At 34.3% G+C, this 11,355-nt stretch overlaps 1 protein-coding gene across 1 annotated transcript; it reads left to right on the top strand.

Moving 5' to 3' along the window:
• The first annotated feature begins 3,912 nt into the window (after window positions 1-3,912).
• LOC137618412 (uncharacterized) lies at window positions 3,913-5,874 on the top strand. The gene is made up of 2 exons (XM_068348580.1): window positions 3,913-4,212; window positions 5,851-5,874. The coding sequence occupies exons 1-2, from the start codon at window positions 3,913-3,915 to the stop codon at window positions 5,872-5,874; spliced, it is 324 nt and encodes a 107-aa protein (XP_068204681.1).
• Window positions 5,875-11,355: the final 5,481 nt, after the last annotated feature.

Raw genomic sequence — 11,355 nt, 5'->3', positions numbered from 1 at the left:
CATTTACCGGTGTACAATTGTCTGTGGTTGCCGCACTGCACGACATCTCATCCAGTGTGGGGAAGTCCTTGGAGATTATGCCAAGATCGACGCAGGCGCTGCGTGACAAGAACATCCTGTTGGTCGAGTCCGTGACGTACAGTATTTGCCGAGATTCAGTTTGTGAATCTCCAGTGCGTATTCGGCAGAATCGAACGATGGCTGCCCCTAAGAGCCGGAGATCTTGCTTATTCGCCGCCTTTTTTCTCATTGAGACCGGGAGTAGGTCCACGGTCATCAGCCCCATCTGCTCGATAATGTTAACCCCAACCAGAAAACTTTGGCAACCGGTGTCGGCCATGGCAGGGAGTGTTGCGGCACATTCGTTCCATGTGGTTATTGCGATTACACTTGCTTCACTTTATACCTTAAGCCGGGCACTCAGTCTTCCTGATTCGCCAGGGCACATTCTTGCCCTGGCCCTTCTCACCACAATACCTGCAAACAACTTGTCTGCCACCGTCACTTGCATCCGTCTGACGCACATCACCCCTGGTTACCGCATTTTGGCGCTTGATGCGGTGATATTAGCTGGTGAAGGCCTTCACGCCATTACTGTTGGAGTCCAGCAATCGGGACACCGACTGCTTGCCTGACTCTTTCGCTTCGATGAACCTAATCGTTTCCTCCAGCGACATCTCCTGGTTACTGAGTAGATCAGGCTGGATGTCCTGGTCAGCAATGCCTCGTGCAAACACGTCTTTGATCACGACGTCCGCGAAGTATACACTTAGTCCACATGTGCACCTCCTGACATATTTGCACGTGTCTGCTTGGGCCTTCACGCGGCCGTGAAATGCCCGTATCGGTTCCTTGCAGCCCTGTCGCATGTTTGAGAGAGCCGCCCGCGCCACCATTGCATTCTCCCCGTGCACTGGGAAACATACCTTGAAGATATGTTTCCCTGTTTTAAATATTGTTCTCCTTCCTCATCTTATTTTTCTGGACAAAAATTCGCTTTCAAATTCCTTATCAGTAATTTTTATATTAATTTCTGCCACTGTCATTCAGTTAGCTCTTTGCGAAGAATGCATAAGATTTTTCACAATTCTAACCATCCTTTACATTCAGATTCTCTCAGACTATGCCATCCAGTATGTAGCACTAGGTATGCAATTAATTCAAACAGTCTCACCTTTTCCGTCATAAGGCTCAATACTACATAGTATCCTAGAAGCCATTCCAGCTGTGACCAAATTATGAAATGATCTTCTTTACCTGGTAGTTAAATCAGTGAAACTTCAGAAGATCAAATTTGGCTCAAATTATTTTCTTTTGAACAAGTTGATATAGTTTACATATGCCTTATCCATTTAACTTGGTTATTGTTAGTAATTTTTTCTTCTCATTTATAGATTATTCGTTACTTCTCTCTTTCCTTTCCATACCGGGCTGATTTCCATGCTGGAGCTCTTGAGCTTGTAGCATTTTGCTTTGCCAGTTAGGGCTGTAGTTTGGCTATTAGTGATGGTAATGATAATTATTAACATGCTAATAATAATAACATAAGCAGTATTAGCAACACTAACACTGGTGATGATAGAAAAATATTCAATTAATGATAACCAAAGAAGCCTTTATGTTTGATCTCAGAACTTTTGTACTTTAATAACATCCACGTCTAGCATTCACGTTTTCAGAGAACTATTAAACAAATCTCATCTCTTATTTATAAAAGAAAACTAAGGAAAACACTCGTAACCTAAAAGGAAAGTTGCTCTTGAGATGTTTACTGGGAATTTATTTCGTGTAGCCTTTATCTCTAGAATATATTTCCCAGAGGAAGTGACACCCAATGGCATCTCCTCTTCCTTTCAAGAAGGGGGCTTATCTGAGAAGGGGTTTTAAAAAGGAATGTGTATATATATATATATATATATATATATATATATATATATATATATATATATATATATATATATATATATATATATACATATATATATATATATATATATATATATATATATATATATATATATATATATATATATATACATAGATAAATATTTGGGTGAAAAAAAAATAGAAACTCCTTAGGCAACATGATCTCATCATAGCTGATCTTCACTTCCTATCTATGTAAACTTTAAGTTATCCTTGACTTTATCCAACAATAAAATGATATTGGCGAGAATTTGCTACAAGGGGAAAAACTGAATTGATGGCTGATTTTACATTATCCTCCACCTATTGATTTCCTCATTAGCAGCCAAGGCCCCTTTGACGATAAACTGCGATTTTCCTTCATCTTTTAAACTAAAAGCCTATAAACGCATAAAAGTTTATTTATAATGGATGTTAAATGGTTAAGCGAGCATCGTATTAAGTTAATTCATTCCATTACGAACTTTTTAGATTCGGATGGTATAAAAGTACTTATACTATGCTCAAATAACCTTTTTTACCGTTGTCATTTAAACTGATTTAAAAATCTTATCTTTCTTATCTACTTCTCCTAATCTGACATTACTATCTATGGTAGAGTTACTAAGTAATTGGTGAAAATTAATTAGTATAATATTCTTCATACTTTTACATATACAAAGCAACATAGGTAACTAAACTCGGAAGCATCGCCCTTCTGGCTCAAGGAGACGTGCTTTTACTTCTGACAGACTGTTGCATAAGTAGCGTATCTGGGATGAAATTAACAAAGTACTGATCTTGTGTGTGAAGTAAAACAACCAAATTATAAAAGTCGAAGTGTGATCACTATAGACATTAGAGACAAAAATAAGCTGCTTATGTGCTCTGGATGGAGCATGTGTGGAATGAGATGACTTGCAAGTGTGAGAAATGTGAAGATCTTTAAAGAGGCAAAACTCTAACATAGGGGAAATGAGATCATTCTATTTCCATACAGTTCTGCCATATGAAGAGAATTTCAAATACATCTAATAATGATGTATAACTATTATGTATTGGGGGTGCACGGGTGTAGAATTAGGGGGGCTGGGGGCTATAGCCTCCAAATTTTTGCCGGAAATTTACTTTTTTATTATACTTCAGAAAAGAATAGAATTTATTAAATTGCATATACTTAGTAATCCAATCTTCAAAGAATTATCATTCAAAATCAATTTTTCGAGAAGGTTTTTGTTAACATGCACTTCTACGTTAGACTAAGGAATTACTCAACTTATACGTATACATTTATATCACACACATAGACACACATGCACGCGCGCACACACACACACATATATATATATATATATATATATATATATATATATATATATATATATATATATATATATATATATATATATATAAATATATATATATATATATATATATATATATATATATATATATATATATATATATATATATATATATATGTGTGTATGTATATGTATATACATATGCATTTATAAATGTATATAATTTTACATATATGTATACAACATATGAATATGATTATAAATGTTGCCTACTTACAGTATATATCTACATAACCTTATATATATATATATATATATATATATATATATATATATATATATATATATATATATATATATATATATATATATATATATATATATATATGTGTGTGTGTGTGTGTGTGTGTGTATGATTTTTTTTTTCGTTTTTGGGAGACTCGATGCTTACAAAACTGTGTTCATTAGTTCTGGCCGCTATTACTGCAGTAACGATCCTTTTCCAATAAATGAGGTCATCGATGCCCCGAACATAGATAGGTTATTGCAATTACAGCTTCGAATAGTCAACTTGAGTATTACTAAGAGCTTAGTCCCGTCCTCCGAAAAAGTTGCTATCATTAAACCATCTCTTAAAGGATCCCTTGATCATCAAGAATTGAAATCTTACAGACCAATTTCTAACTTGTCTTTTTTGTCAAAAATGATCGAGACTTCCGTTTTAGATCAACTCAGTCAGCACTTGAAAGTAATTGGAGCTATTCCTGAAGATCAGTCGGCTTATCGGAAATTCCATTCTACTGAAACAGCTCTTTGTGCCGTAATAAATGATTTGTTAGGTTTCTCTGATGACTGTAGATGTAGCTTGCTCATTCTCCTAGATCTAAGCGCTGCTTTTGACACAGTGGTTCATGAGGTGTTGATAGAGGATATGACTGCTATTGGGATCGATGGGGATGCTCTTAAATGGTTTAATAACTATTTATCGAATAGATCTTTTAAGGTGAAGGTTAACGATAGATATTCTGAAAGTAGAAAGCTCACCACGGGTGTTCCACAAGGAAGCGTACTTGGCCCGGTTCTTTTTAGTATTTATACAATCGAGTTGTCTTGGATATTCAAATTACATGGCGTTCAATGTAAATTTTTTGCTGATGACACCCAGTTCTATTTAATAGTGGATGACATTATTGAAGATCAGGCTGTTATTGATAGACTTATGGCAGATGTTTCGAAATGGATGCAAAAGAAAAGGCTGAAACTAAATGAAAATAAAACTGAATGTATTCTAATTGGCACTAAATATAACTTAAGAAGGTTTGATAACGTTAATAGCATCTCCATCAATAAGGAAAATATTTTGTTAACTGATAAAGTCAGAGATCTCGGGGTAGTAGTTGATGGTTCTTTGACATTTGATGAACATATTAATAATGTGGTTAGGACCGCAAATTATCATCTGAGGAATATCGCATCCATTAGAAAATATCTTAACGAAGATGCCACTAAGCTGCTAATTAATAGTTTGGTAGTTAGTAGAGTAGACTATTGTAACTCGTTGTATTACAATTTACCTAATTATCGTCTTAGGAAACTTCAAATGATTTTGAATAGAGCTGCTAGACTAATTGTTGGTATATCCCCGCGAGAACATATTACTCCAACCTTAATTAAATTGCACTGGTTACCAGTCAAAGCAAGGATTATTTTTAAACTTTGCGTCTTAACATATCAAGCTATTAACACGGGAGAGCCATTGTATCTTGAAGGTTGCCTGAAAAGATACGTAGTAGGGCCTGGTGTTCATACACGCCTTTCCCGTGATGATTTCAGACTTGATGAGCCTCGTGCAACGACCACTCTTGGCACGAGAACTTTTAAACACTGCGCTCCTAGATTGTATAATCAACTTCCGGCATCAATTAAGTTTGCTGAAAATATCTTTCAGTTCAAAAAGCTATTGAAAACCCATTTATTTTCACTCAGCTATAACATTGAGACAAATGCAATTAACCCTCTTTACATTACATAAACTTTTAAATTTTTAACTGTAATATAAGTGATTTAGAAATCCCGTCTGAACGCTTAACAGCGAAAGCAGGGATACTTGATAAACCGTCAGACATAGACATAGACTAGTATTTTACTCTTCATAATCACTTTATGTTTGCCAACAACTCTCTTTCCCATGTTTATCCATCTTTAAATTTGTCTTATGTCCTATGAAAACACTTACTGTCTGTCCTAAGTACGCATATTAAGTAATAATCTCTGGAGGTTCATCCATGACTCTTATTTGTTGTCTCTGTATTTTCATTGACTATTATCTTAGTTTTGCTCACATTCATTTTCAGTTTTACGTTTTTGCTCTCTCTATTCAAATCTTTTATCATCTTCAGCAATTCCTTCCATGATTCTCTAAATAGAACTTAGTCATCTGAAAATCTAGAATTTTTAAAGTATTCTCCATTAATGTAAATTCCTACTTTTTTCAAACCTAAATTCTTAAAAACTTCTTCTAGGGCCGCTGTGAATAGTTTAGGAGAGATAAGGTCTTCTTGTCTAGCTTTTTTTTTCTTTTTCAATCAGAATTTTCTCTCTAAATTTATGTAGTTTTATAATGATTGTAATACTTGTATAGATATCTTCAAGTGCTTTAACATAAGTATCATCTATTCCTCGGTTTTGAAGAGGTTTCAGTAATGCTAAAGGTTTGACAGAATTAAAAACTTTCTTATAATCTTTATATGCTATCCATAGTGGTTTGTCATACTAAGTTGATTTTTCCATTAGCTGGTTAATTACATGGATATGATCAGTTGTTGAATATCCACTTCTAAAACCTGCCTGCTCTCTTGGTTCATTAAAGTCTAGGTTTCTTTCCATTTCCCTAATGGGATATTTGTAAACATTTCATATATTACTGAGAGTAAACTTATTGGGTGGAAACCTTTCAGGTCTTTGTGTCTCTCTTTTTGTATGCAGGTTGGGTATACTCAAACACAAGCAATGTGCAATAGTTATGTATTCACAATTCAATACATGGTGAGCAGCAATGCAATAACAATGTTGAGGCCACGCTTGCTCCAGCGAGACTGCCCCAGATTCAATATCTCCCGCCTTTAATAGATTATGGCGGGAATACAAATAACTTTCAAAATGCATTATATGGAAACATCCTACATCCCCTCTTGTTCCAGTCCACAGTTATTTAAACCACTGGCTAACCTGTGAGTCAGCATATAGTCACTCATGTCATTTTGGCACCGAGGGCAGCGGAAAGCACAATCTAAAGCCAATTCCTGACACCAGTGTACATATGTCTTCGCGGGTTCCATAGGCCCTTGCTGTGCACTAAAAAATTTATCCCACAGAATTGCACGATTTACAGACTTTTGAGTCACTTCTTGGACGGCATCCAATGCCTGATGTAAAGAAAGGGCTTTCCATTCATCGGCCGTATAACAGGCGTCCAATGCCCTTTGCAACTGATCATCGCAGTTCAAACGAATGCTCAGCACAACATCTTCAGTTGCAACCCTGCCAATTTGGAACCAATCTGTCATTGACCTACGCCACTTCCTAAATGCTCCTTGTGACATTTCGTACGAATATTTGTCGGGCATAATTGCCCTCATACCTGAGGGGGCACCACTGCTCTGTCGCTGCTGCAAGAAAAGGTTTGCCATTGCATTCAGAAGGTCCTCGTTCCCACCATTGATGCGGCCACGTGCAGCCCGTCGAAGGGCCCCTCTTCTTGGTGTTGTTGAGTATCTTGCACCCGACATCTTGAAGGCTTCACTGCAATCCTACTGACTGCGCCATGTATGCAGGTTGGGTATACTCAAACACGAGCAATGTGCAATAGTTATGTATTCACAATTCAATACATGGTGAGCAGCAATGCAATAACAATGTTGGGGCCACGCTTGCTCCAGCGAGACTGCCCCAGATTCAATATCTCCCGCCTTTAATAGATTATGGCGGGAATACAAATAACTTTCAAAATGCATTATATGGAAACATCCTACACTTTTTATGAAATAATATAATGATATCTTTTTCCAATCTGAATGTATAGAGCATTCTTGCAAACATTTTGTGTAAAGTTCAGCGAGACTTACTACTATGAAATCTCCTCCATCTATTATTAAATCAATTGTAAGGTAATTTTCTGCCTTTTAATGTTTTCTTTACTTCTGTTGTTTTCAGTACCGGCTCATGTGTTTCATTATTTCTATTAGCAAAGTTATTTCTTACATCACTATACATAGCATTGTATAGAAATCCTCTGTATTTCTTATCACTCCAACTCCATTCGTTAAAGTAAATGTCTGTTGGCACCCTGTTCCAAGTTTTCATTTCGTTAACTTGAAGCGTCTTCCTTTCTTTAATTTATGGTTTTATTGTATTTACGAATATCTTGTGTCATCAGTTTTTTTATTGTCCTGGGTAATATTTTGCTAATTTTATTACACCTCACTTGGATTTTACCCTCATTTCCAATCTTTTCTTTATTAGGTCTTTGGACTTCTCTGATAGTTTTCCTTGATCTTGCTTAGAAACTTTTTCACCTATGTCTTGTGCTGATTCTTATAAATAATTTGTTAAATTGCTATTCATTTCGTCTTTATTTGCTTTCATTTCGACATGTAGCTAGGAGTAACTATTTTGTAGTGCTAAACTAAACTCATCATATTTTCTTTTTATTTCTACATGAGTTTATTTTCTTTCTTGAAATTAGTTTTTTCTTTCTTTCCCTAGATCTAGACAAATTTTGCTCATCACAATTCTATGGTGACTCGATTTTACCTTGCTTAACACTGTTACATCTTTAACTATATTAACTTTTTCACTGAGAATATAATCTATTTCTTTTTTTTTTCTTTTTTTTTCGTTTCCACATTTTGGATTCTCCATGTTCATTTTCTACGTTCATTTTTATAAAATTTTACAAGCATGTCTTCTCTTTCATTTCTTGCAGCTGCCCCAAATTTTCCTACAGCTTATCCTCCTCTATTCTTTTGACCTACTGTACCATAGAAATCACCAAAAACAAATGCAAACAATCTTGTGTTTTTTTTTTAAGATATCTCCAGATTATAAAAAAGTTTCTCTTTCTGCCTCTGTATTGGATGTTGTTGGTGCATACGTTTGAATTATCTTTATTTCATACCTTTTTCTAGTTTGGTAATTAATCCTGCAATTCTATCACTGATACTTCTATATTACCTGCAGGATTTCTTTTAACAAGAAACCCCACTCCATTCTCATAGTTCTCTTTATGTCGTCTGAAGCAAAATATATGGCACCCTTTTAACTCTATATAAGATTCCCTAGTTCTCTTAATTTTACTCAATCCTATTAAATCCCAATTTCTTTCTTTCTGTTCTTCTAGTAACACAGGTAACATCTTCCCTGGACAGGATCCTGACATTGTATGTTACGAGGTTCAGTTTCAAAGGGTGGCCTGTTCTAGTTTATATATATATATATATATATATATATATATATATATATATATATATATATATATATATATATATATATATATATATATATATATATATATATATATATATATATACCTTATCACCATAATTTAACATAAAATACAAATAACATAATTATCAATCAAAACATTAGATAATTGTCTTCTGTAAACTAGAAATTAAACGAAACCAAAAATAAAAACACCGGAAAAATTCAAAGATGAAATTGGAACTGAAAAACAAATAATAAATACATTAAATCGTAATTAAAAATATAGTAGGATTAAGAAACTGATAGCCCGAACTTGATCGACATTGAGAATGAGTTTATAGCAAAGAATCAATGTCGTTAGCATGATTTTGGTAAATTCATCAAGTAGGCCTACTGGTATTCAATGATAGTGATGAGTGTACAAATTGTAATTGGTCACATAAAATATTCCAAAATATTGACAAAAATATGATTTTTCTATGGCTATAATCTATTGTCAGATACCAGGAAATTGCATCTTAGGTATATCCTGGTCACAATATTTCTGGGGGAGGCTCCCAAAATCCCCGCCGTTATTGCCCTTTCAAAAATTAGCCCTCCCCCTCAACACCCAGAAAACGTGGATCACCTGAAGATTGGGGACCCCAACACTCGCTGGGGTCGCTTATCTTCAGGTGGAAAAAATTGGGGTCTTTTTTCTTCAGGTGAGGAATTTAAATCTAAGAATGGGACTAATAAGCTAACTAACCATTTTATAAGTTAATTATTATTAGTGTAACGACATGAGTGAGACTAACCAATAAAAGTGCTAACCAACTTATCTATACGGTAGCAAATAGATTTTTTTTAAATTGACGTTATTTAAAAAAAAAATCTTATTTTTCTTTAATGGCTAAGAGACTAATCTGTCTTCTATAAAAGATAATTGTGTAGAAATTCCAATTTAAAGAGTATACTAAATTCAAAAGCAAAATATCTATTTGTAAGGACCATTTTTTGCTAAATCTAAACTTCCATTGCAAAATTGGATTCAGGATAATATTCTAAACATTTCAGAAAAAAAAAATATGATTTATATTTACAGTTTTCTTCTCAGAGAAATCTGCATGAAGTATTTTGAGGCAAACCCTGTTAGACTTGGTAGTAATGGCATAATTGCACAAATTGACGAGTCTTGCTTTGCACGCAAAAGCAAATATCAAAGAGTACGTGCACCAAATCGGCCATTAAGAGTATTTGGAATGGTCGACACTAGCATTAAGTGTTGGATATATGGTGATCGTTGAAACACGTGTTGCTGCAATTTTACTTCCAATCATAGAAAAAGTTGTTTTGCCTGGTTCAGTAATATACAGTGATGAGTGGAAAGCTTATTCAAAAATTCAATCACTACAGACCGTAAATCATTCCCGTAACTTTATCAATACAGAAACAGGAGTACACACACAGGCCATTGAAAGTTATTGGAACAAGCATAAATCAAGGATTAAGAAAATGCGTGGATGCAAGAGAGAATTTTCAATACACATTTACAGCAATTTATGTGGTTTGAAAGGTGTTTTAATGGTAGGTTCGATTATTTTTGTACTGAAATTGCTTTTAGTAGAAGATGGATTGTTTGTATAAATTTGTTCTTTTTAACAAATATTTCATAAAGTAGTTTTAATGAATATATATTTTTCTCCTTCTTTTCTATAGTAGGCTATTATAAGACAAAATAGATCACCTGGAGACGTCAATAAGCTGGGGTCGCTAATATTCAGGTGAAGAAAATCAGGGTCTCTCTTCTTCCGGTGAGTCTAGTTGGGGTCCTTTATCTTCAAGAGAACTATTTGGGGTCGCTTATCTTCAGGTGATCCAAAGTGCTTAGCAATTTCTCTATTTCATTGTGTGATAATTCATACGAGTTAGCACAATTTTTACATTTTACCCTTTTTGAGTTACATTAATTGGTGTTGTTGTTTCCTGCAAGGCTTTTCTGTATGCGGTTAAATGGAAAAAACAGACCTTAAAATAAGTAGGCTAGATATATATGGCGAAAAGGTTAGACATTTTCAGATTTCTCGACCCTGAAAGATATGAATTGACAGGCGTAGCCTAACTGTGCTTGCGACAAGCGTATCTATAGAAATGGCAAGCCAAGGACATCTGTGCTTTCTTATCATATGTATTCATAGATTTTTTTTATTCACCTACCTTACGATTTTTGTACCATTTGTAGGCCTACTCTCGAGCAAACTATTCCATCTTAATTTCTTCCTTTTTTTGAAGTTTTTATAGTTTATATAATGTAAAAGCTATTTATATGACATGATAGGTCTTAGAATATTCTATTCTAATTGTTCATTACTGCTAATTATTTCCTTTCCTCACTGGGCTATTTTTCCTGTTGGAGCACCTGGGCTTAGAACATCCTGCTTTTCCAATTAGGGTTATAGCTTAGCAAGTAATAATAATAATAATAATAATAATAATAATAATAATAATAATAATAATAATAATAATAATAATAATAATAATAATAATAAACGAAATTTAACAAGAATTCCTATCAAGGTTAGCAAGTTTATCTACTTGACAACGCAAGAAGAAGCTTTCAAAACAATCACTCAATCTTGCATCAGCCGCATACTTCAGCCAATCACAAAACAACTAGTATTCT

Source organism: Palaemon carinicauda, chromosome 24 (assembly GCF_036898095.1).
Source record: "Palaemon carinicauda isolate YSFRI2023 chromosome 24, ASM3689809v2, whole genome shotgun sequence".
In the NCBI taxonomy this organism is placed as follows: Eukaryota; Metazoa; Arthropoda; class Malacostraca; order Decapoda; family Palaemonidae; genus Palaemon; species Palaemon carinicauda.
This window is presented reverse-complemented; position numbering and strand designations above follow the sequence as displayed.